Source organism: Hylobates moloch, unplaced genomic scaffold, assembly GCF_009828535.3.
Source record: "Hylobates moloch isolate HMO894 unplaced genomic scaffold, HMol_V3 SCAFFOLD_6, whole genome shotgun sequence".
NCBI classification, from domain to species: domain Eukaryota; kingdom Metazoa; phylum Chordata; class Mammalia; order Primates; family Hylobatidae; genus Hylobates; species Hylobates moloch.
The window spans coordinates 16,689,959-16,717,394 of record NW_026652281.1 but is presented as its reverse complement, the minus strand read 5'-3'; the positions used below and the strand labels follow the sequence as shown (position 1 = coordinate 16,717,394).

At 40.4% G+C, this 27,436-nt stretch overlaps 1 protein-coding gene across 2 annotated transcripts in view; it reads right to left on the bottom strand.

Moving 5' to 3' along the window:
- MEIKIN (meiotic kinetochore factor) overlaps positions 1 to 27,436 on the bottom strand; it is a 152,350-nt gene that overhangs the window by 68,134 nt on the left and 56,780 nt on the right. For both annotated transcript variants that reach the window (XM_032156507.2, XM_058440303.1), the window contains exon 9: positions 17,637 to 17,707. In XM_032156507.2, the coding sequence (XP_032012398.1) occupies positions 17,637 to 17,707 (71 nt within the window). The remainder of the gene's footprint in view (positions 1 to 17,636; positions 17,708 to 27,436) is intronic.

Below are 27,436 nucleotides of genomic sequence, written 5' to 3'. Positions count from 1 at the left end.
GACAGGTAGACAAAGCAAGAAAGAGTAAAAGACAGAGTGAGGAGAGAAACAGACAAGATACAAAACCTAAAGAAAGTGACAGAAAGTGAGGAAGGGACAGGCCAAAAGAGAGAGAGGGAGGACGGGAGAAGAGGGGAATGGAGAGGAGATGAAGGAAGAGGTAGAGAAGAGGAGAGGAGGTAGGACAGGAAGAACGAAAAGCAAAAGACAGAGAAGGAGAGAAAAAGAGGAAGACCAAGAGAAGGAGAGAGGAAAAAAGAGAAGGACAGGAAAGACAGAGACCAACATAGATTGTGAGCAGAGATTGAGAGAGAGAGAGAGACAGAGACAGAGCAGGACAGTGAGAGAGATCAAGACAGAGACCAAGGAAAAGAGACAGCTTGACACTGCGAGAGAGAGAAAATCTAGGATAGCAAAAGCAAAGAAATGGGCAGAAAGGTAGAGTAGAAAGTAAGAGTGATAGAGAGTCAAACAGACAGAGACAGGCAGCTTTATTTCTAGAAATCAGCTGCCTTTTCGGCCTTTAGACTCCATGAAACAACCATATCCTTCTGATAAATGTTCTTTTTGAATAGGTGTCTCTTCTAAAATGTCAAGTCTGGAATCTTACTTTCACCCTTTCTTTCCCTTCTGGCTTAAAAGCTCTTAAACTGATTGTTGGTACAAGACATAATCTGGAATAGTTTATTAGAAAAATTTTTGTCAGAAATGTTTATGGGTATATTTACAATAAAATGAACACATCAGCCTCTAACTTATTAGCTATATTTAATTTTCTCATTTGAACAATGAAGGTTATTCTATCTCTAGGGACTGTGATGCAAGGGTTACAAATAACATATGTAAAGAGAACCTATGGTGTCTGGAGAGTAGGAGCTACTCAATGATAACTATTATCATCATCACTGTGGCAGTCCTGAAGGTCCTCTGTTCAGGTTTCTTCGAACAAAGAACCAGCTGTTCCAGTGCAAGGAGTGTAGTTAGCTGATAGCCCCCAACTACAACATCTTTACAAAATGCTTCAGCTTTCTTGCTGAGGCCACCATCTTTTCAAGCAGCCCCCAGCCAATGTCTGGGCATAACAGCCCAACACAAGACTTTCATCATAGACAATCTTTGCTCCAGAACTCCCCATTGTTGAGAGCTTCTGTCAGTTGTGCATTGAAGACTGAGGCTATCCCTGCATAATCCTGCTTCTTCCCTGCCTTCCTTTCTTAGTCATTACCCCCTGATGTTTGAACTCTTTATACCATCTTAGTATCTGCTTCCCAGGGGTCTCATTTGACATAATTGTCAACTATCAGTCCAATTTTAAAACATCAGCTTTTATGTAGCTGTAAGTATATAGCTTCCCTACATTTTTTCCTAGATTTGTTAAAATATATATATATTTCTAAATCTTCCCAATCAGTACATATTTATAGTCTTTTCAAAAAATATTAGTTAATAAAAGACTAGTTCTTATCAATGCAGGTTTTGGGGACTGAGGCAGCAGAACTAAACTGTTCTACCTGCATTGCTTTCTATTTATTTATTTACTTATTTATTTATTTATTTATGTTTACTATACTTTAAGGTTTAGGGTAAATGTGCACAACGTGCAGGTTAGTTACATATGTATACATGTGCCATGTTGGTGTGCTGCACCCATTAACTCATCATTTAACATAAAAGCAGACCTATAGTGGGAAGATGAACCTTGACTTTTAGATAATAAGAGTTTAACTGAAAATTTGTATCTCTATGTTCAGAATTTTTTCCAGGCTGAAACAAATTCATAATCAAGAAATACATTTTGTAGTGCTATAAAAACATTTCCAGCACTTCTCACATGTCCTATTATTTCAACTTGAAAAAAAGATTTAAACTTAGAAATAAATGATTTTCTGGAAAAAAATAACATGTCACACATTTAAGTTAAAAAATCTGCTGAAAGACAAAATAGTTTCAAATACAGGTGGAGCAGGATGGCCAGGGATGCTCATCCTCCAAGGCTCGCCATACTCTTCTAGGTGGCTTTAGCTTTTGGGTAACTGTAGGACCTGGACAGAGTAGGGCAGTCTTGTCTATGAGATGTGTCTAGTCCGATCTGAGTGTCCTCATCTGCCAGCCTCTCCTGGGGCCCCAGCCTGGCATGCCCACTTGTGGCACAGGCTCGCATGCCCAACCAGGGTGCTTCCTAGGAGCCCTTCTCATAGCTCCTTCACTAGCAGATCATGCCTCACCATCAGAGAGTTCCCGCTGACCAGCCACCATGGATGCGCACCTGCCTACCTACAGCCTCCACTCCCTTACAGCCTTCCCCCACCTCACCTTGCCGTCATGCACTTGCCCAAGGTCCTCTCCACTGCTTTGCTGGCCCGCAAGCGCAGGCGACTATACTTCCTCTCTCCCACTGGCATGTGTGTGTACATGCACCCTGCCTCTCCACCACTGCTGGTGTGAGCACACCCTCCCACCGCTAATGTGCAGCACTCTGCCCCGCCAATGTGGCCTGCATGAGGGTGTGTACAGAATCCAGTGCCTCACTCCCGCCAGCAAATGGCCACCCTGCCCCACCACTGCTGCTGCTGCCGCCATACTCAAGCCAGCATAGATCTTGCTATGCTATGCCACTGCCTGAGGAAAGGCACTGGCCAGCACTCCCCATCAGAATGGTGTGGCCAGCAGAGCAGGAACACCAGGCCCCTCCAGTGCAGTGAGTTCCTAAGCTCCTGAGACTGGAGAACAAAGCTGGGGGCCTGGTACCAGCACCCTTAGAGTTAGAGCAGGCAAACTAGGAATGCTGAGCTGAGCTCTGGCCCTCTAAAATCTTCCTCAAACAAACTTAACAGACACAAAGACCAATGGAACAGAATAGAGAGCCCAGAAATAAAGCTGCACACCTACAACCATCTGATCTTTGACAAAGTTGACAAAAACAAACAACGGGGAAAGGACTGTTTTATTCAAGAAATAGTGCAGGGATAACTGGCCAGCCATATTCAGAAGACTGAAACTGAACTCATTTCTTATACCATATACAAAAATCAAGATGGACTAAACACTTAAATTTAAGACCTAAAACTATAAAAACTCTAGGAGAAAACCAACAAAATACCATTCTGAACATAGACCTTGGCAAAGATTTCATGAGGAAGATGCCAAAAGCAATTGCAACAAAAACAAAAATTGACAAATGGGACCTAATTAAACAAAAGAGCTTCCGCACAGCAAATGAAACTATCAAGAGAGTAAACAGACAACCTACAAAATGGGAGAAAATATTTGCAAACTATGCATCCGACAAAGGTCTAATATCCAGGATCTATAAGGAACTTAAATTTACAAGCAAAAACCAAACAACTCCATTAAAAAGTGGGCAAAGGCACAAACAGACATTATCAAAAGAAGATATACGCACGGCCAACAAGCGTATGAAAAAATGCTCATCACTAATCATTAGATAAATGCAAATCAAAACCACAATGAAATACCATCTCACACCACTCAGAATGCCTTATTAAAAAGCCAAAAACTAATAGATGCTAGCAAGATTGTGGAGAAAAGGGGAATGCTTATCCACTGCTGGTGGGAATGTAAATTAGTTCAGCCACTGTGGAAAGCAATTTGGTGATTTCTCAAAGAACTTAATGCAGAACTATCATTCGACTCAGCAACCCCATTATTGGGTATATACTCAAAGGAATATAAATCATTCTACCATAAAGACACCTGCACACATATGTTCACTGCAGCACTATTCACATAGCAAAGACATGGAATCAATCTAAATGCCCATCAATGGTAGACTGGATAAAGAAAATGTGGTACATATACACCATGAAATACTATTCAGGTGTAAGGAAGGAGTCCAGTTTCAGTATGCTTAAGTCTTTAATCCATTTTGAGTTGATTTTGGTAGACAGTGATGATGTAGTGTGAATATGTGTTCCCATCCAAATCTCATGTTGAATTGAAATCCCCAATGATGGAGGTGGGGCCTGGTGGGAGGTTATTGGATAATGGGGATAGATTTCTCTGGAATGGCTTAGCACCATCCCCTTAGTGCTGTTCTCTTGATAGAGTGAGTTCTTACAAGGTCTGGTTGTTTAAAAGTATAGCACCTCTCTCACCCTCTCTCTCTTGTTCCTGCTTTTGCCATCTGAAATGCCTGTTCCTGCTTTGACTTCCACCGTGAGTAAAAGCTCCCCAAGGCCTCCCCAGAAGCAGATGCTGCCATGCTTCCTGTACAGCCTGCAGAGCTGTGAGTCAATTAAATCTCTTTTCTTATAAATTACCCAGTCTTAGGTATTTTTTAAATCACAACACAAGAACAGCCTAATAAAGGTGAGAAATAGGGATCTAGTTTCATTCTTCTGCATGGGGATATCCAGTTTTCTGAGCATCATTTACTGGAGAGACTGTCCTTTCCCCAATGTATGTTCTTGATGGCTTTGTTGAAGATCAGTTGACTGTAAATATGTGGATTCACTCCTGGGTTCTCTATTCTTTTCCTTCAGTCTCTGTGTCTGTTTGGGTTAGTACAGCCTTGTAATATATTTTGAAGTCAGGTAGTGTAGTGCCTTGAGCTTGTTCCTTTTGCTTAGGACTGCTTTGACTATTCTGGATCTTTTTTGGTTCCATATGAATTTTAGCGTTGTTTTTTCTAGTTATGTGAAAAACTACATTGATATGTAGTTAGAGATTGCACTGAATCCATAGATTGCTTTAGATAGTATGGTCATTTTTAATGATATGAATTCTTCTGATCCATGAGCATGGGATGTCTTGTTTCTTCTTCAGTTTCTTTCATCAGTGTTTTGTAATTTTCCTTGTAGAGATCTTTCACTTCTTGGTTAAATTTATACCCAGTTTTTTTTGTTGTTTTTGTTGGTTTGTTCTGCAGCTGTTGTAAATGTGATTACCTTCTTGATTTTTTTTTTCAGATATTATTGGTGTATAGAAATGCTGATTTTTGCTTGTTTGTATCCTGTGGCTTCACTGAATTTGGTTCAGTTCTAAGAGCTGTTTTTTTGTTTGTTTGTTTTTTGAGACAGAATCTTGCTCTGTTGCCCAGACTGGACTGCAGTGGTGTGATCTCGGCTGACTGCAACCTCCGCCTCCCAGGTTCAAGCAATTCTCTGCCTCAGCCTCCCAAGCAGCTGGGATTACAGGCACCCACTACCATGCCTGGATAATTTTTTTTTGTATTTTTAGTGGAGATGAGGTTTCACTATCTTGGCCAGGCTGGTCTTGAACTCCTCACCTCATGATCCACCCACCTCAGCCTCCCGAAGTGCTGGGATTACAGGCGTGAGCCACCATTTCCAGCCTGTTTGGCTTTTTTTTTTTTTTTTTGAGAGAGAGAGTCTTGCTCTGTCACTCAGGCTGGAGTGCAGTGGCACAATCTTAGCTCACTGCAACCTCCACCTCCTGGGCTCAAGTGATTCTAGTGCCTCAGCCTCCCAAGTAGCTGGGATTACAGGCATGCACCACCATGCCCAGCTAATTTTTGTATTTTTTAGCAGACATGGGGTTTTGCCATATTGGCCAGGCTGGGCTCAAACTCTTGGCCTCAAATGATTGCCTGCCTTGGCCTCCCAAAGTGCTGGGATTACAGGCATGAGCCACCATGCCCAGCCCTAAGAGTTTTTTGATGGAGTCTTTTGGTTTTCTAAAAATAAGAATAGGCCAAGTGCAGTGGTTCATGCCTGTAATCCCAGCACTTTGGGAGGCCGAAGTGGGTGGATCATCAGGTCAAGAGATCGAGACCATCCTGGCCAACATGGTGAAACCCTGTTTCTACTAAAAATACAAACATTAGCTGGGCATGATGGTACATGCCTGTAGTCCCAGCTACTTGGGAGACTGAGGTAGGAGAACTGCTTAAACCCAGGAGATGGAGGTTGCAGTGAGGCAAGATCGCACCATTGCACTCCAACCTGGGCGACAGAGAGAGACTCTGTCTCCAAAAATAATAATAATAATAATAATAATAATAATGTAGTCCCCAAAGAGGGTCAATTTGAGTTCCTCTTTTATTCCTTTTTCTTGGCTGATTGCTCTGGCTACAACTTCCAGTACTATGTTTAATGGGCATGGGGAAGGTGGGCATCCTTGTCTTGTTCTTAGAGGAAAGCCTTTCAACTTTTCCCCATTGAGTCTGATGTTAGCTGTGGGTTTTGTCATATATTGCCTTTATTATTTTAAGGTATGTTCTTTCTATGCCTAGTTTGCTGAGAGTTTTTGTCATGAAGGGATGTTTAGTTTTATGAAATGCTTTTTCTGCATCTATAAAAATAATCATATAGTTTTTGTTCTTGATTCTGTTAATGTAATGTTATCGAATTTATTGATTTGCACAGGTTAAACCATTCTTGCATCCCTGGTATAAAACCCACTTAATCCAAGTGTTTTATCTTTTTGATGTGCTGTTGGATTTAGTTTGCTAGTATTTTGTTGAGGATTTTTGTGTCTATGTTCATCAGGCCTGTAGTTTTCTCTTTGCTGTTGTTGTTGTGTCCTTGTCTAGCTTTGGAATCAGGGTAATGCTAGCTGCAAAGAATGAGTTAGGGAGGATTCCCTCCTCTTCAACTTTTTGAAATAGTATGAGGAAGATTGGTATTAGTTTTTCTTTATATGTTTGGTAGGATTTGGCAGTGAATCCATCGATCCTGAGCTTTTCTTTATTGGGAGACTTTTTACTATTGATTCAATCTCACTACTCACTATCGGTCTGTTCAGGTTTTCTATTTCTTCCTCATTCAATCTTGGTATGTTGTATGTTTCCAGGAGTTTACCCATTTCTCTAAGTTTTCTAGTTAGTATATAGTTATTCATAAAAGTCTCTGCTGATGTTTTCTATTTCTGTGGTATCAGTAGTAACTTCTCCTTTTTCATTCCTGATTTTGTTTAATTGGGTCTCCTCTCTTCTTTCCTTGGTTAACCTAGCTAGTGGTTTATTAATTTTATCTTTTTGAACAACGAACTTTTCATTTCATTGATACTTTGTATTTTTTTAGTCTCTATTTCATTTCTTTCTGCTCTGATCATTATTCTTCCTTCTGCTAATTTTGGGTTTTGTTTGTTCTTGATTCTCTAATTCCTTAAAGTGCATCATTAAATTCTTTACTGGAAATCATTCTACTTTTTTTCTTACATAACATTAAATTTACATAAGCACATACTATTTTTTTGATGTAGGCATTTATTGCTATAAAGTCCCCTCCAAGCACTGCTTTTATGATATTCCATACGTTTTGGTGTTTTGTGTTTCAATTTTTATTTATTTCAAGAATTTTTTTTAAGAGACAAGGTCTTACTTTGTCACCCAGACTAGAGTGCAGTAGCACTACTGTAGCTCACTGCAGCCTCAAACTTTTGGGCTCAAGTGATCCTCCTGCCTCAGACTCCTGAGTAGTTAGGCGTACAGACGTGCACCACCATGCCTGACTAATTTTTAAAATTTTTAGGAGACAACGGTGTTTCAATATGTTGTCCAGGCTGGTCTCAAACTCCTGGCCTCAAGTGACCCTCCCACTGCAGCCTCCCAAAGTGCTGGGATTACAAGCATGAGCCACTGTTCCTGTCTTTATTTCAAGAATTTTTTTATTTCCATCTTAATTTCTTCATTGATCCAATGATCATTCAGACGCATCTTGCTAAGTTTTCAAGTATTGTACAGTTTCCAAACTTCCTTGTGGTATTGATTTCTAATTTTATTCTATTCTGGTCTGAGAAGATACTCGACATGATCTCAGTTTTTTCAAGTATGTTAAGACTTGTTTTGTGGCCTAACATAGGATCTATCTTGGAGAATGTCCCATGTGTGAATGAGAAGAATGTTAATATGTATTCTGCAGTTGTTGGCTAAAAGGTTCTGTATATGTCTGTGAGGTCCATTTGGTCTAAAGTCCAGTTTAAATCCAATGTGTATGTGTTGATTTTCTGTCTAGATGATCTGTTGAGTGCTGAGTGAGTGGGGTGTTGAAGTCTCCCCCATTACTGTATTGGATTCTGTCTCTCTTTAGATCTAGCAATATTTGCTTTATACATCTGAGTGCAGCATTCTTGGGTGCATATGTATTTAGTATAGTTACACTCTCTTCTAGATTGATCCTTTTATCATTATATAATGACCTTCTTTGTCCTTTTTTTTTTTACTGTTTTTGACTTAAAGTCTGTTTTATCTAAATATGACTACTCCTGCTCAGTTATGGTTTCTGTTTGCATGGAATATCTTTTTCTATTTGATATAGTTTGGCTCTGTGTCCCCACCCAAAGCTCATCTTGTAGCTTCCATAATTCTCACATGTTATGGGAGGGACCCTCTGGGAGATAACTGAATCATGGGGGCAGGTCTTTCCCATGCTGTTCTTGTGATAGTGAATACATCTCATGAGATCTGATGGTTTTAAAAATGAAAGTTTGCCTGCACAAGCTCTCTCTGCCTGCCACCATCCATGTAAGACATGACTTGCTCCTCCTCGCCTTCTGCCATGATTGTGACGCCTCCCCAGCCATGTGGAACTGTAATTCCATTAAACCTTTTCTTCTTCCCAATCTCAGGTATGTTCTTATCAGCATTGTGAAAATGGAGTAATTCACCATTCCTTTACTTTGAGTCTCTACATTTCTTTACAGATAAAGTGCATTTCTTGTAGGCAGCATATAGTTGAATCATGTTTTTTTAATGATTCAGCCAGTCTATATCTTTTAAGTAGAGAATTTAATCCATTTACATTCAAGTTTATTATTGATATGTCATGCTTTGTTCTGGTTATATTCTTCATTGTTTTCTGATTGTTCTGTATACTCTTTGTTCCTTTCTTTTTCTCTTATTTGTCACTGTGTTTTGGTGGTTTTCTGTAGTGGAATCATTTGAGTCCTTTCTCCTCCTCCTTTGTGTGTTTGCTTTACTTGTGAGTTTTATAGTTTCATGTGTTTTCATGATAGTAACTATCACCATTTCACTCCCAGTTGTAGGACTCCCTTGAGTTTAGTAGTAATGAATTCTCTCAGCATTTGATTGTCTGGGAAATACTTTATTTCTCCTTCATTGATGAAGAACAATTTTGCTGTATATAGTATCCTCGGCTGGCAGATTTGTTCTTTCAGCACTTTGAATATATCATATCATTCTTTCCTGGCCTGTAAGGCTTCTGCTGAGACAGTCTGCTGTTAGTCTAATAGGGTTTCCTTTATGACTATATACTTTTCTCCTGTTGCTTTCAGAATTCTCTGTCTTTCACTTAGACAGTTTGACTACAATATGCCATGGAGAAGACATTTTTATGTTGTATCTGTCTGAGAAATCACTGAGCCTCCCATATCTGGATGCCTACATCTCTTGTTAGACTTGGGAATTTTTCACCTATTATTTCATTAAATAGGTTTTCAAACCCTTTCATTTTCTCTTTGCCCTCAGGGATATCAATACTTTGAGTATTTGGTCATTTGATAGTGTTCCATAGTCACGAAGGCATTGCTCATTCTTGTTAATTTTTTATTTTTGCCTAACTGGGTTATGTCAAAAGAACTGTCTTCAAGTTCTGAGATTCTTTCCTCTGGTTGATTTAGTCTATTGTTGAATCTTTTGAGTGTATTTTGTATTTCATTCAATGAAACCTTCATTTCCAGAATTTCTGTTTGGTTCTTTTTTCAATAATATCCATCTCTTCAGTAAATTTCTCATTTGTATCCTGAATTTTTTTTCTAATTTCTTTGTGTTGTTTTTTGGAATTCTCTTGCATCGCACCAAGCTTCTTTAGTATCAAAATTTTGAATTCTTTTTCCTGGGATTTTGTGATTTTTTTTTTTTTTTTTTTAAGATGGAGTCTTGCCCTGACACCCAGGCTGGAGTGCAGGGGCACAATCTCCGCTCACTGCAAGCTCCGTCTCCTCAGTTCATGCCTTTCTCCTGCCTCAGCCTCCCGAGTAGCTGAGACTACAGGCACGCGCCACCATGCCCGGCTAATTTTTTGTATTTTTAGTAGAGACAGGGTTTCACCATGTTAGCCAGAATGGTCTCGATCTCCTGACCTCGTGATCTGCCCACCTCAGCCTCCCAAAGCGCTGGGATTACAGGCATGAGCCACTGTGCCTGGCCATGAATTTCTTTTGTATTAGGATCTGTTGCTGGAGAATTATTGTGTACCTTTGCAGGTGTATATTTCCTTGCTTTTTCATGTTTCCTGTGTCCTCACATTGATATCTGTGCATCTGGTGTCACAGCTGCTTTTTCCAATTTTTTTGAATTTGCTTTCATCAGGGGCACATTTTTCTGAAGATGTATATATGGTGTTGGTAGGCTAGAGCACATTTGCTCTGATTCTGGGCATATGCAGTATTATTGTCTTTGTATGATTTCTTTTGCTGTAAACAGCATCAGTGGTATCTGTGATTTCCTTGGTGGCTTAGCATGTGGTTGTTAGTGGAGGCTATGATGAAGTTTTGCTGGGGACTGGGATGCCAAGTAGACTGGTCACCAGGCCTCAATGGTGGCAGTGGTATGTTAAGCATGCCTGTCCTTGGGCCCCAAGGCAGCACAACCTGGCATTGGTGTTAGTGGATCCAGGTAGCCAATTCTTGGGCCTCTAGGTGTCTTGCTTGTGTGCCAGGCATGGCAGCAGTAGGCTGTGTAGGTGGGTGAATTCTAGAGTCCTTGTGGAGTGTGCATGGCATGGCCAATAGCAGTAGCAGTGGTAGGAAAATCCACTGGAACCCGGTCAACCGTGTGGGTGTTGGCATGGCTACAATGGGTTGGGAAGACTGGTTTCCAGATCTGCAAGTGGCACATGCTGGTGAATGCCAGCTGTGGTGGTAGTGGCAGGTTGACTGGGCCTAATCTCAGACCCTGGGGAGAGTGCTCAGATGCAACCAATGGTGTACCAGGCTGGGTGATCTTCAGACCCCTGGACAGTGTCCTTGGGTACTAGGGGAGGTAGAGCCAAGCTAGGTTGTGCCCTTAGGCCCCCTCATGGTGTGTAAAGATGCTGGCTGTGGCATGCAGGGGCAGAATGACCCTGTGGCCATTGGCAGAATGCTCAGGTGGAGGCAGCAGCAGCTGTGCTGTGGCCCTGCAAGTGGGAAGAATGGGGTTGCTTCCCCTGGGAACAGCTATAGGCAGGAAACTGAAAGGGACAGGCTTCATCTGAGCCTTGGCCTAGAGCAGGCAGCGGAATTTGTCTTTGGTGTGTGTGAGAACGCACAGTTGCCCCTCTGTGGGGGTGAGGGAATAGGATTGCTGTCTGTGGCTGCCTCTTCAGCCCCAGGAGGGAGGGAAGGTGAGAGAGCGAGGGAGAATTCATGGAACTGACAGTATGCATGGAAGCAGGAGAAGAACAGGTAATCATGAGGAAGCGAAGAAAAGAAAATGTAGAAAGGATGGGGAAGATTTTTTTATTGCTTTTGGCTAAAGAAGTGAAATTCGGGCCAAGTTCAATTAGATCTCTAGGCCACAGAGAATTCTAGTTGCCTATTGAGTTAAATTTAGCTATCCTCTCTTCCTCCCTTCCTTCATTCCCATTAGTCCTCAACAATGATACACTATATCTCATCTTAAAAGAAAAAGCTTCCTATAACCCTGCATATTCATCCAGTTACCATTATTTTTCTCTATTTCTCTTCAGAGTCAAGCTCTATAAATAACTGTTACTTCCTCACTTTCCATGGTCTTCAACCTATTCTAATCTGGTTTGCCTCTCTTTAGTCTGCTAAAATTTTTCCTACCAAAGTCACCAGTTTCCTTCATGATTCCAAATTCAACTGACTTTAAAAAAAAAAATTAATGAATTTTATTTTTTAGGTCAGTTTTGGATTCACAGCAAACTTGAGCAGAAAGTATAGAATTCTCATATATCCCCAGTCCCCACACATGTAAAGCCTCTCCTGCTATCAACATCCTATACAATAGTGGTATATTTATTATAATCAATGAATCTACACTGACACATCATTATCTCAAAAGTCCACAGTTTACCTTAGGGTTGGGTTCACTCTTGGTGTTGTATATTCTGTGGGTTTTGACAAATATATAATGAGATGTACCCACCATTCTAATACCATACAAAGTAGTTTCCCAGTCTTAAAATTCCTCTGTAATCTGCCTATTCATCCATCCCTTCCTCCTAACCTCTGGCAACCACCAATCTTTTTATTGTCAACATAGTTTTGCTTTTCCAGAACATCATATAGTTGGAATCACACAGTATGTAGCCTTTTCAAAGTCACTTCTTTCACTTAGTAATATGAATTTAAGTTTCCCCCATGTCTTTTCATTGCTGGATACCTAATTCCTTTTTAGTGCTAAATAATATTCCATTGTCTGCATATACCACAGTTTATTTATGCATTCACCTACTGAAGAACATTTTCGTTGCTTCCAAGTTTTGGAAATTATGAAAACAGTTGCTATAAATGTTCAGCTGCATTTTTTGTGTGGATACAATTTTTCAATTCATTTGCATAAACACTGAGGAATGTAACTGCTGAATCATATATGAGTATGTTTAGTTTTTAAAAATCACCAAACCATTTTCCAAAGTGACTGTATCATTTTGCATTCTCAGCAGCAAAGAATGAGATTTCCTATTGCTTCACATCCTCCAGCATTTGGTGTTGTCAGTATTTTGGATTTTGGCCATTCTAATGGGTGTGTAATAATAACTGGCTGTTGCTGTTTTTGTTTTTTTTGAAACAGAGTCTCACTCTGTTGCCCAGGCTGGAGTGCAGTGGCATGATCACAGCTGATTGCAGCCTTGACCTCCCAAATTCAGGTGATCCTCCTACCTTCACTTCCAGAGTAGTTATGACTACAGGCTTGCACCACCATGCCAGGCTAATATTTTTTAGTAGAGACAGGGTTTTGCCATGTTGCCCAGGCTGGTCTTGAACCCTGGGCTCAAGCAATCCACTTGCCTCAGTTCCCCAAAATGTTGGGATTACAGGCATAAGCCACAGCACCCAGCCACTCACTGTTGTTTTAATTTGCAATTGTAATTGCCTAATGACATATGTTGTTGAACAACTTTTCATAAACTATTGCCTTTTGTATATCTTCTTTTGTGAGGTGTGTGTTCAGGTCTTTGGCCCATTTTTCATTAGGTTTTTCATTTTCTTATTCTTGAGGGTTTTTGTTTGGTTGGTTTTTTTTGTTGTTGTTGTTTTTGTTTTTTGAGACAGGGTATCACTCTGTTGCCCAGGCAGCAGTGTGCAGAGGTGTGGTCAGGGCTCACTGCAGCCTTAACCTCCCAGGCTCATGCAATCGTCCCATCTCAGCCTCCTGAAAGGGATTCTGTCTCTACAGAAAAAAAACCAAAATGTTGCCCAGGATTGTCTCAAATTCGTGGGCTCAAGTGATCTGCCTGCCTTGGCCTCCCAAAGTGCCAGGATTACAGGCATGAGCCACCGTGCCTGGCCCTTATTTTTGAATTTTAAGGCTTCTTTGTCTATGTTGGTTTACAATCTTTTATATGTCTTGCAAATATTGTCTCCCAATCTGTGGCTTGTTATCTCATTATCTTGACATTGTCCTTCATACAGCAGAAGTTTTTTTATTTTAATGAAGTCCAAGTTATCAATTATTTCTTTTACAATTGTGCCTTTGGTATTCTATCTAAGAAGTCATCACCGGCCGGGCGCGGTGGCTCACGCTTGTAATCCCAGCACTTTGGGAGGCCAAGGCGGGCGGATCACGAGGTCAGGAGATCGAGACCATGGTGAAACCCCGTCTCTACTAAAAATACAAAAAATTTAGCCGGGCATGGTGGCGGGCGCCTGTAGTCCCAGCTACTTGGAGAGGCTGAGGCAGGAGAATGGCGTGAACCCAGGAGGCGGAGCTTGCAGTGAGCCGAGATCACGCCACTGCACTCCAGCCTGGGTGACAGAGCGAGACTCCGCCTCAAAAAAAAAAAAAAAAAAAACAAAAAACAAAGTCATCACCATACTCAAGGTCACCTAGATTTTATCCTATGTTATCTTCTAGAAGGTTTATAGTTTTACATTTTACATTTAGGTCCATGACCCATTTTGATTAATTCTTGTGAAGGGTATAAGGTCTGTGTCTAGGTTCATGTTTTTGCATTTGGGGGTCCAGTTATTCAAGTACCATTTGTAGAAAATACCAACTTTTCTCCATTATATTGCCTTTGCTCCTTTGTCAAAGATCAGTTGACTATATTTATATGGATCTATTTCTGGGCTCTCTCTCTATTCTGTTCCATTGATCTGTTTATTCTTTTACCAAACCCATTCTGTCTTGATTACTGTAGCTTTACAGTAAGTCTTAAATACAAGTAGTATCAGTCCTTTGACTTTTTCTCCTTCAATACTGAGTTGGCTATTCTGTATCTTTTCCCTCTCCATATAAACTTTAGAACCAGTTTGTCTACCACATAGGTCCCCCAGCAGGTTAGGTTCTGAAAAATACTTTCTCCTGAGGCCAGGCCTTGTTACAAAAAACAAAAACAAAAAACCCGAATATTCTAGCATTCTGTTTCAAATAGTTCCTTTCTCTTCCCACTGCTAGAAGCATGAGAGGATTTTACTCTAACATTTACTATGAAGACCTGATGGTAGAGCTCCTGGAAGTAAAACTCACAAAAGTGGCAGGGGGACCACCTACGGCTCTCAGATTTGTCCATATTCAGCCTCCAGCAATTAACCAACACTGCTTAGGTTTTCCTATCCTGGCAATGGTTCCCATGGAGGTTTCTGTTCATGGGTTTCTGTTTTGGTTAAGTTGTGATTCTCTGTATCCTCCTGTTTGTCTCTCCAATATTTGGTGCAGCAGTTTTCTCTATGACCTTACTTCTCTGATGGACCCAAGAAAAAACTGGTGACTTTTCAGTTTGTTCAGCACTTTACTTGTTGTTAGGACAAAGTGACAACTTCTAAGATTCTTACATTGCTGCACTGGAAACTGGAAGTCCTACAATTGACTTTTAAATTCCTTCCTAACACAAAGAAACAATAAATTCTTGAGATGATGAATATCCCATTGACCCTGATTTGATTATTATGCATTGTGTGCCTTTATCAAAACATCACATGTACCCCGTAAAGACATACAGCTATTAGGCACTCATAATAATTAATATTTTTAATGTAAATAAATAATCAAAATAACATAGACACAAAAAACAAAAAAAATTCTTTATAATACTGGATGTTCAAGCAGCATTCAACACTGTTGATCATTCCCCCTTTTGTGGGTGAAATGATTTCCTCTCTTGATTTCTATGATACTACGTTCTGTTTATTTTTCTCCTCTTCTCCACCACTCTTCCTTTTGTACTTGACTATGGAGTTTTCCAGAGATTGACCTGGGCCCACTTCTCTTCCTTGCTCTATAGATACTTTTTCTTAGGATATTTCACCCGTTTCCATGACTTACAAAAAATTTATAATACAGTACATCTGTTCCCCGACCTCCAGATTGATAGCCAATGGCCTTCTCAACATTTCCATCTTCACGCATCCTCAGAACACCTGTCTTTCCTATCACATTAAATAGCATCTTTATTCACTAAAGATGCTCAAAACAGAAACCTAGAAGTCTTTCTAAACATTTCTTATTCCTTCATCATTTGTATCCAATCTATCAACTCTACAGGCAAAATTATCTTGAATACATGTGTATTTCTTGATCTCTCCTATCAAACACCCTGGTCAAAGCCACCACTATATGTCACCAAAAATCTTTGTAACTCCGTACTAATGGGTCTCCCTATTCACCTTCTTGCCCCTTTTCTATTTGCTCTCTAATTCCTTATAGTGACAATCTAGTGTAGTAGAAAGAGTATAGGCTTTAGATCCGGAAAGACCTGCCACAACCTCCTCAAAAAACTGGTGAAAATCTAAATCTCAGTTTTCTTAGCTGTAAAATAGGTAAAAACAGACAAACAAACAAACGGAAACTAACTACTAACCTGCCTGGAACACCATAAAGAAAATATATAATTAATGAAAAGCCACTCAAAAAGTAGCTCTTGCTATATACAAAATAAAGTCCAAAATTTTCCCTAAAGACCTCCAGATTCCAGCTGGGCATGATGGCTCACACCTGTACCAACACTTTGGGAGGTTGAAGCGGGTGGATCGCTTGAACCCAGGAGTTCAAGGCCAGCCTGAGCAACATAGTGAAACCACGTCTCTACCAAAAATATGAAAATTAGCCATTTGTGGCAGTGTGTGCCTGTAGTCCCAGCTACTAGGTAGGCTGAGGCAAGAGAATCATTTGAGTCTGAGGAGATCAAGGTTACAGTAAGTGGTGAGCAAGCCACTGCACTCCAGCCTGGGTGACAGAGCAAGACCTTTTCTCAAAAAAAACAAAAGAATACAAAAAAAAAAAGATCCAGATTCCATGCCTAACATAATGATTCATAAGTAATCTTCAGCATTATTCAAAGGAAAGTTGGAAAAAATGTAAAGTAAACTGGTCCTCCCCCCCACCCATCACCCATCCACAGTTTTGTCTACCACAGTTTCAGTTACCTGTGGTCAACCACAATCCAAAATATAAAATGGAAAGTTCTGGAAATAAACAATTTGTAAGTTTTAAATTGCACACCATTCTGAGTAGCACGATGAAATCGTGTGCCATTCCCCTCAGTCCAGTCCACTCCAGGATCAATCATCCCTTTATCCAGCATATCCATGATAGACATACTATCCGCTCATTAGTTACTCAGTAGCTGTCTCAGTTATCAGATCAAAAACATGTAGTATATATAGGGTTCAGTACTATCCACATCCACTGGGGGTCTTGGGATATATCCCTCACAGATAAGGGGGGACTACTATACATTTTCATTCTCTTTCATTAAACTTATATAGAGTATATACTCATTTATAAGCTGCATAGCTTTTTCATAAATTGAATAATCTATTTGATAAACTCCCAAAATGCTTTTAATTATTGACTTAAATAGCTGAAAAAGAATTCCTATAAAAGTATTGGTTGGCCGGGCACAGCGGCTCACGCCTGTAATCCCCGCATTTTGGGAGGCCGAGGCAGGTGGATCACAAGGTCAGGAGATCGAGATCATCCTGGCTAACACGGTGAAACCGTCTCTACTAAAAATACAAAAAATTATCCAGGCGTGGTGGCGGGCATCCGTAGTCCCAGCTACTCGGGAGGCTGAGGCAGGAGAATGGCATGAACCCAGGAGGCAGAGCTTGCAGTGAGCCAAGATCTTGCCACTGCACTCCACCCTGGATGACAGAGTGAAACTCTGTCTCAAAAAAAAAAAGTATTGGTTAAGGCTGGGTACAGTGGCTCATGCCTGTAATTCCAGCACTTTGGGAGGCTGAGGTGGTAGGATCACTTGAGGCCATGAGTTTGAGATGAGCCTGGACAACAAGTGATATCCCATCTCTACAAAAAAATTCAAAAATTAGCTGGGCATGGTAGTGCATGCATGCCTGTAGTTCCAGTTACTTGGGAGGCTGAAACAGGAAAACAGCCTGAGCCCAGAAGTTCAAGGCTGTAGTGAGCTATGATCGCAGCACTGAACTCTGAACTCTAACCTGGGTGACAGAATGAGACACCATTTCGTTAAAAAAAAAAAAAAGCAAATTTAAACTGTTAAAAGTATATTCTTCATTAATGAAATGTATTATGATTTATGTAGTTATTCTGCTTCAATACTTGCTTTTTTCTTTGTTTTTTCAGGAGTTGAAGGGCAAGTTTTCTCAGCAAGCAAAATCTCACAAGCTGCATTATCTATAAATAAAAACATAGTTTAGTATTCTACTTATTTCATCTGTCATTAACTATGAGTCCAAAGGACAAGAGAATTCAAATTTGACAAAACAAAACAATATTTTTAAAACCCCTGATTTTAATGACTGCACCTTTGTCAATAATTAAACAAGAAAAATTAATGTACGTTGAATAACAAAAACATCCTTGAGAGCTCCAGGTTTCACAGAAGCAAATAAAAAATATATAAAATATTTCAGTTAGTAGGGAAAGTTGCATGTGATTATAATTCTTCATTCATTATCCTATCATTTCCACTCTCCACATTTTCAAGCTCTTTTTCTACTACAATTTTTTCTTTTATCCTTTTTTAAATTTCAATAGCTTTAGGGGTACAAGTGGTTTTTGGTTATATGGAAAAATTGTACAGTGGCAAAGCCTCGGCTTTTAGTGTACCTGTTTACTGCAACTTTTCTATCAGCATTTTAAACATTCTCAAGCTTCTCTCATCAAAAACTTTCCTTGTACCTCATATCCAACTCCTGCTACAGCCCCTATACCTCCTCTTGCCCACAGGCAAATTTCTTAAAAGATCTGTCCACATATATCAACTTTATTTCCTCTCCTCCTATTTACTTCCAAATCCAAAGTATCCAGTTGCACTTCCACCAATATCAGCAGAAACCTTTCCTGTCCTACCTCACTGGACCTTACTTCAACAGGCTGGAACATTTCTAACCTGGCTCCTTTTTATGTCTCTTCTTCAGTCTTGAGTCTTCCCTTTTCCTCTCTCTGGACTCAATCCAAGCAATAAGTATTTATTGAATGTCTGCTATGTGCCAATTTTGCCTATCATATGCATTTAAAATTGCATATTCAGCTTTTCTTTTTCTTTTTTTGAGATGGAGTCTCACTCTGTTCCCCAGGCTGGAGGGCAATGGCGCGACCCAGGCTCACGGCAAACTCCATCTCTCGGGTTCAACCAATTCTCCTGCCTCAGCCTCCCAAGTAGGTGAGGCACACACCACCATGCCCAGCTAATTTATATGTATGTATGTATGTATATGTGTGTGTGTGTGTGTGTGTGTATATATATATATATAATTTTTTTTTCAGACAGAGTTTTGCTCTTTGTCGCCCAGGCTGGAGTGCAGTGGCGTGATCTAGGCTCACTGCAACCTCCACCTCCCGGGTTCAAGCGATTCTCCCGTCTCAGCCTCCCGAGTAGATGGGATTACAGGTGCCTGCCACCACGCCCAGCTAATTTTTGGTTTCTTCTTGTTTTTTTTTTTTTTTTTAGTAGAGACAGGGTTTCCCCATGTTGGCCAGGCTGCTCTCAAACTCCTGACCTCAGGTGATCTGCCCGCCTCAGCCCCTCAAAGTGTTGGGATTACAGGCGTGACCCAACATGCTCAGCCTATTTTTTTTTTTTTTTTTAAGTAGAAATGGGGTCTCACCATGTTGGCCAGGCTGGCCTCAAACTCCGGACCTCAAGTGATCTGCCTACCTTGGCCTCCCAAAGTACTGGGATTACAGGCATAAGCCATGATACCTGGTCCAGCTTTTCTTTATTCTTAACAATATTACCTTGAATTAAGGCACCAGAAGATTTTTCTTCAGTTTCAACAGCATTTCAATTCACCTCCCTCTGCAGTCCATTATCCTTGTATACTTAAAATGCAAATATTTTTTGCTTAAAACTCTTCAAAGGCTTTCTACTGCCCCCAAGTTAAACTCAAGCTCCTTAATTTACCATTACAAAGTCCTTCTTTTTATGATCCGTGTATTTCTTATGTATTCCTCAGCCTCACTACAGAGGCTAATAGGGTTGCCAGATAAAATACACTATGCCCAGTTAAATTTGAATATCAAATAAACAATGAATAATATTTTAGTATATCACATTTAATATCACAAGCATGAGCAATATTTAGGACATATTTATCTTAAAAATTATTTGCTGTTTATTATAATTCAAATTTAACTGGGTATTCTGTAACTTTATTTGCTAAATCTGTTAATCCTAGAGACTAATAACTCCTGCCAGATTTGGAAATAGATTAGATATTAGCCTGAGAAATGACAAAAAAGGAAGTGTTAAGGATGACCCTCAGGTTTCCGGTTTGCTAAACCACATCTGCTAACCAACCTGGAGGACAATAGCGTAGGACCAGGTTAGGTCTTGGCTGTGACAATTCTTAGTCCTCAATCCTCATTTGATTTCATAATCTTTTTTAAAATTTCATTATTATTATACTTTAAGTTTTAGGGTACATGTGCACAACGTGCAGGTTTGTTACATACGTATACATGTGCTATGTTGGTGTGCTGCACCCATTAACTCGTCACTTAGCATTAGGTATCTCTCCTAATGCTATCCCTCCCCCCGCCCCCCACCCCACAACAGTCCCCGGAGTGTGATGTTCCCCTTCCTGTGCCCATGTGTTCTCATTGTTCAATTCCCACCGTGAGTGAGAACATGTGGTGTTTGTTTTTTTGTCCTTGCGATAGTTTGCTGAGAATGATGGTTTCCAGCTTCATCCATGTCCCTACAAAGGACATGAACTCATCATTTTTTATGGCTGCATAGTATTCCATGGTGTGTACGTGCCACATTTTCTTAATCCAGTCTATCATTGTTGGACATTTGGGTTGGTTCCAAGTTTTTGCTATTGTGAATAGTGCTGCAATACACATATGTGTGCATGTGTCTTTATAGCAGCATGATTTATAATCCTTTGGGTATATACCCAGTAATGGGATGGCTGGGTCAAATGGTATTTCTAGTTCTAGATCCCTGAGGAATCGCCACACTGACTTCCACAATGGTTGGACTAGTTTACAGTCCCACCAACAGTGTAAAAGTGTTCCTATTTCTCCACATCCTCTCCAGCACCTGTTGTTTCCTGACTTTTTAATGATGGCCATTCTAACTGGTGTGAGATGGCATCTCATTGTGGTTTTGATTTGCATTTCTCTGATGGCCAGTGATGATGAGCATTTTTTCATGTGTTTTTTGGCTGCATAAATGTCTTCTTTTGAAAAGTGTCTGTTCATATCCTTTGCCCACTTTTTGATGGGGTTGTTTGTTTTTTACTTGTAAATTTGTTGAGTTCATTGTAGATTCTGGATATTAGCCCTTTGTCAGATGAGTAGGTTGCAAAAATGTTCTCCCATTCTGTTCACTCTGACGGTAGTTTCTTTTGCTGTGCAGAAGCTCTTTAGTTTAATTAGATCCCATTTGTCAATTTTGTCTTTTGTTGCCATTGCTTTTGGTGTCTTAGACATGAAGTCCTTGCCCATGCCTATGTCCTGAATGGTATTGCCTAGGTTTTTTTCTAGGGTTTTTATGGTTTTAGGTCTAACATGTAAGTCTTTAATCCATCTTGAATTAATTTTTGTATAAGGTGTAAGGAAGGGATCCAGTTTCAGCTTTCTACATATGGCTAGCCAGTTTTCCCAGCACCATTTATTAAATAGGGAATCCTTTCCCCATTTCTTGTGTTTGTCAGGTTTGTCAAAGATCAGATAGTTGTAGATATGCAGCATTATTTCTGAAGGCTCTGTTCTGTTCCATTGGTCTATATCTCTGTTTTGGTACCAGTACCATGCTGTTTTGGTTACTGTAGCCTTGTAGTATAGTTTGAAGTCAGGTAGCGTGATGCCTCCAGCTTTGTTCTTTTGGCTTAGGATGGACTTGGCAATGTGGGCTCTTTTTTGGGTTCCATATGAACTTTAAGGTACTTATTTCCAATTCTGTGAAGAAAGTCATTGGTAGCTTGATGGGGATGGCATTGAATCTATACATTACCTTGGGCAGTATGGCCATTTTCACGATATTGATTCTTCCTACCCATGAGCATGGAATGTTCTTCCATTTGTTGTATCCTCTTTTACTTCATTGAGAAATGGTTTGTAGTTCTCCTTGAAGAGGTCCTTCACATCCCTTGTAAGTTGGATTCCTAGGTATTTTATTCTCTTTGGAGCAAGTGTGAATGGGAGTTCACTCATGATTTGGCTGTTTGTCTGTTATTGGTGTATAAGAATGCTTGTGATTTTTGCACATTGATTTTGTATCCTGAGACTTTGCTGAAGTTGCTTATTAGCTGAAGGAGATTTTGGGTTGAGACAATGGGGTTTTCTAGATATACAGTCATGTCATCTGCAAACAGGGACAAGTTGACTTTCTCTTTTCCTAATTGAATGCCCTTTATTTCCTTCTCCTGCCTGATTGCCCTGGCCAGAACTTCCAACACTATGTTGAATAGGAGTGGTGAGAGAGGGCGTCCCTGTCTTGTGCCAGTTTTCAAAGGGAATGCTTCCAGTTTTTGTCCATTCAGTATGATATTGGCTATGGGTTTGTCATAGATAGCTCTTATTATTTTGAGATATGTCCCATCAATACCTAATTTATTGAGAGTTTTTAGCATGAAGGGTTGTTGAATTTTGTCAAAGGCCTTTTCTGCATCTATTGAGATTATCATGTGGTTTTTGTCTTTGGTTCTGTTTATATGCTGGATTACGTTTATTGATTTTCTTTTGTTGAACCAGCCTTGCATCCCAGGGATGAAGCCCACTTGATCATGGTGGATAAGCTTTTTGATGTGTTGCTGGATTCGGTTTGCCAGTATTTTACTGAGTATTTTTGCATCGATGTGCATCAAGGATATTGGTCTAAAATTCTCTTTTTTTGTTGTGTCTCTACCAGGCTTTGGTATCAGGATGATGCTGGACTCATAAAACGAGTTAGGGAGGATTCCCTCTTTTTGTGTTGGTTGGAATAGTTTCAGAAGGAATGGTACCAGCTCCCCCTTGCACCTCTGGTAGAATGAATCCATCCGGTCCTGGACTTTTTTTGGTTGGTAAGCTATTAATTATTGCCTCAATTTCAGAGCCTGTTATTGGTCTATTCAGAGATTCAACTTCTTCCTGGTTTAGTCTTGGGAGGGTGTATGTGTCCAGGAATTTATCCATTTCTTCTAGATTTTCTAGTTTATTTGCGTAGAGGTGTTTATAGTATTCTCTGATGGTAGTTTGTATTTCTGTGGGATCGGTGGTGATATCCCCTTTTTCATTTTTTATTGCATCTATTCGATTCTTCTCTCTTTTATTAGTCTTGCTAGTGGTCTATCAATTTTGTTGATCTTTTCAAAAAACCAGCTCCTGGATTCATTGATTTTTTGAAGGGTTTTTTGTGTCTCTGTTTCCTTCAGTTCTGCTCTGATCTTAGTTATTACTTGCCTTCTGCTAGCTTTTGAATGTGTTTGCTCTTGCTTCTCTAGTTCTTTTAATTGTGATGTTAGGGTGTCAATTTTGGATCTTTCCTGCTTTCTCTTGTGGGCATTTAGTGCTATAAATTTCCCTCTACACACTGCTTTGAATGTGTCCCAGAGATTCTGGTATGTTGTGTCTTTGTTCTCGTTGGTTTCAAAGAACATCTTTATTTCTGTCTTCATTTCATTATGTACCCAGAACTCATTCAGGAGCAGATTGTTCAGTTTCCATGTAGTTGAGCGGTTTTGAGTGAGTTTCTTAATCCTGAGTTCTAGTTTGATTGCACTGTGGTCTGAGAGACAGTTTGTTGTAATTTCTGTTCTTTTACATTTGCTGAGGAATGCTTTACTTCCAACTATGTGGTCAATTTTGGAATAGGTGTGGTGTCGTGCTGAGAAGAAAGTATATTCTGCTGATTTGGGGTGGAGAGTTCTATAGATGTCTATTAGGTCTGCTTGGTGTACAGCTGAGTTCAGTTCCTGGATATCCTTATTAACTTTCTGTCTCGTTGATCTGTCTAATGTTGACAGTGGGGTGTTAAAGTCTCCCATTATTATTGTGTGGGAGTCTAAGTCACTTTGTAGGTCACTAAGGACTTGTTTTATGAATCTGGGTGCTCCTGTATTGGGTGCATATATATTTAGGATAGTTAGTTCTTCTTGTTGAATGGATCCCTTTACCATTATGTAATGGCCTTCTTTGTCTCTTTTGATCTTTGTGGGTTTAAAGTCTGTTTTATCCGAGACTAGGATTGCAACCCATGCCTTTTTTTGTTTTCCATTTGCTTGGTAGACCTTCCTCCATCCCTTTATTTTGAGCCTATGTGTGTCTCTGCATGTGAGATGGGTTTCCTGAATACAGCACACTGATGGGTCTTGACTCTTTATCCAATTTGCCAGTCTGTGCCTTTCAATTGGAGCATTTAGCCCATTTACATTTAAGGTTAGTATTGTTATGTGTGAATTTGATCCTGTCGTTATGATGCTAGCTGTTTATTTTGCTCGTTAGTTGATGCAGTTTCTTCCTAGCCTTGATGGTCTTTACCATTTGGCATGTTTTTGCAGTGGCTGGTACCGGTTATTCCTTTCCATGTTTAGTGCTTCCTTCAGGAGCTCTTTTAGGGCAGGCCTGGTGGCGACAAAATCCCTCAGCATTTGTTTGTCTGTAAAGTATTTTATTTCTCCTTCACTTATGAAGCTTAGTTTGGCTGGATATGAAATTCTGATTTGAAAATTCTTTTCTTTAAGAATGTTGAATATTGGCCCCCACCCTCTTCTGGCTTCTCAAGAGATCAGAGAGATCTTTCTCCCGAGAGATCAGCTGTTAGTCTGATGGGCTTCCCTTTGTAGGTAACCCGAGCTTTCTCTCTGGCTGCCCTTAACATTTTTTCCTTCATTTCAACTTTGGTGAGTCTGACAATTATGTGTCTTGGAGTTGCTCTTCTCGAGGAGTATCTTTGTGGCATTCTCTGTATTTCCTGAATTTGAATGTTGGCCTGCCTTGCTAGCTTGGGGAAGTTCTCCTGGATAATATCCTGCAGAGTGTTTTCCAATTTGGTTCCCTTCTCCCCGTGACTTTCAGGTACACCAATCAGGCATAGATTTGGTCTTTTCACATAGTCCCATATTTCTTGGAGGCTTTGTTCGTTTCTTTTTATTATTTTTTCTCTAAACTTCTCTTCACGCTTCATTTCATTCATTTCGTTTTCCATCGCTGATATCCTTTCTTCCAGTTGATCTCATTGGTTATTGAGGCTTGTGTATTCATCACGTAGTTCTCGTGCCTTGGTTTTCAGCTCCATCAGGTCCTTTAAGGACTTCTCTGCATTGGTTATTCTAGTTAGCCATTCGTCTAATTTTTTTTTGAAAGTTTTTAACTTCTTGGCCATTGGTTCAAACTCCTCCTTCAGCTCCGAGTAGTTTGATCTTCTGAAGCCTTCTTCTCTCAACTCGTCAAAGTCATTCTCCGTCCAGCTTTGTTCCATTGCTGGTGAGGAGCTGAGTTCCTTTGCAGGAGGAGAGGCACTCTGATTTTTAGAGTTTCTGGTTTTTCTGCTGTTTTTTCCCCATCTTCGTGGTTTTATCTACCTTTGGTCTTTGATGATGGTGACATACAGATGGGGTTTTGGTGTGGATGTCCTTTCTGTTTGTTAGTTTTCCTTCTAACAGTCAGGACCCTCAGCTGCAGGTCTGTTGGAGTTTGCTGGAGGTCCACTCCAGACCCTGTTTGCCTGGGTATCAGCAGGTGTAGCTGCAGAAGAGTGGAAACTGGTGAACCGCAAACGCTGCTGCCTCATTGTTCCTCTGGAAGTTTTGTCTCAGAGGAGTACCCCGCTGGCCGTGTGAGGTGTCAGTCCACCCCTAATGGGGGGTGCCTCCCAGTTAGGCTACTTGGGGGTCAGGGACCCACCTGAGGAGGCAGTCTGCCTGTTCTCAGATCTCAAGCTGCATGCTGTGAGAACCACTACTGTCTTCCAAGCTGTCAGACAGGGACATTTAAGTCTGCAGAGGTTATTGCTGTCTTTTGTTTGTCTGTGCCCTGCCCCCAGAGGTGGAGCCTACAGAGGCAGGCAGGCCTCCTTGAGCTGTGTTGGGCTCCACGCAGTTCGAGCTTCCCACCGCTTTGTTTACCTACTGAAGCCTGGGCAATGGCGGGCGCCCCTCCCCCAGCCTCACTGCCACCTTGCAGTTTGATCTCAGACTGCTGTGCTAGCAATGAGCGAGGCTCTATGGGCGTAGGACCCTCCGAGCCAGGTGCGGGATATAATCTCCTGGTGTGCTGTTTGTTAAGCCCGTTGGAAAAGCACAGTATTAGGGTTGGAGTGACCCGATTTTCCAGGTGCTGTCTGTCACCCCTTTCTTTGACTAGGAAAGGGAATTCCCTGACTCCTTGCGCTTCCCGGGTGAGGCGATGCCTTGCCCTGCTTCAGCTCACACATCGTGTGCTGCACCCACTGTCCTGCACCCACTGTCCAGCACTCCCAGGTGAGATGAACCTGGTACCTCAATTGGAAATGCAGAAATCACCCGTATTCTGCATCGCTCACGCTGGGAGCTGTAGACTGGAGCTGTTCCTATTCGGCCATCTTGGCTCCACCTGATTTCATAATCTTGATAACTTTTGTCATAGCTGGTATTATTCCTTCCTTAAAACACTCTCCTCTCCTGGCTTCATCATTCTTTCCTGGTTTTCCTACTACAGCACCAGCCATTAGGTCTCAGTTTTTTGGGGTTTTTTTGCTGAATATTTCTCCCTTTCCCTACCTCTAAATGTTGGAGTGTCCCATTTCCATTTCCATTCACTGTGTTTTTTAAAAATTATTTTTACCTCCTACATGATTTCATTTAATCTTATGGCTTCAAAACATCTCTTTGCTGACTCCAAATATGTATCCATAGCCCCAGTGTCTGGTCTGGAGTTCTCCAGACTCCTGCATCATAAACTGCCTTCGTGACATCTCCACTTGAAAGCTAATAAGCCTTTCAGTTTTTAAATATTTTATTGAAGTATACCATATATATAATAACAGTCACAATCTTGGTATATATGTATTCATCCATGTATCTACCACCCAGATCAAGATACAAAATATTTCCAGCACCTGTGAAGTTTTCTATGTGTTCTTTCCTTGTTGGCACCCTTTTTCCAAAGACTACCACTGTTTTGACATGTCACCCAGAAGAGTCTTGCCTGTTCTTGAACTTTATATATATGAAATTATATAGTATATACATATGTGTTCTTTCACAAAACATAATGTGTATGGGCTGCCAGATCAAATTTAATATGTCCAAAAAAATTCTCTTAACCATTCTCCCAACTTGGTCTGCCCTATAGTGCTCCCATCTCAATAAATGGTACCATCATTCATCCGATTTCTCAAGAATTTAATACTCACCCTTGACTTCTCTTTTTTTATCTTATCTAATATCCAGCCTAATCACAAATTCCTGGTATGCCTGCCTTTAAAATATATTCCAAATCAGACCACTGCTACCATCATGGTTTAAAACACTATTATCTGATCACTGTAATAGTTTAATAAGGTCTCCTTGCTTCTACTCTTGCCCTCTTAGTCTATTCTCCACATAACAGCCAAAATGATAATTCTAAAATATATAATCTGAGTCTTTGGAACATAGAAAAGTACCACCTCTTAGAACCTTAGGACCACAGATTCACTGGACCCAGACACATAGAACTCAAGGGCTCTTGGAAGCTTGCAGTTTCTCCAGCTTAGAGATTGCTCCTCTGGAGTGATGGATAAAGCAGAAAGAATAGGTGAAACACAGTAGTTCCTCAGATTTATATTTAGATTATTTTCCATCTTACTACAACATATATGAATATCCTAAAATGGTAATGTCCGGTGTTGTAGCTACCGACCTATGGGGCTATTTAAATTCATTTAAAATGAAATAAAATGTAAAATAAAAAATATATATCTGATCATGTCATCCCTCTGCTCTAAGATGA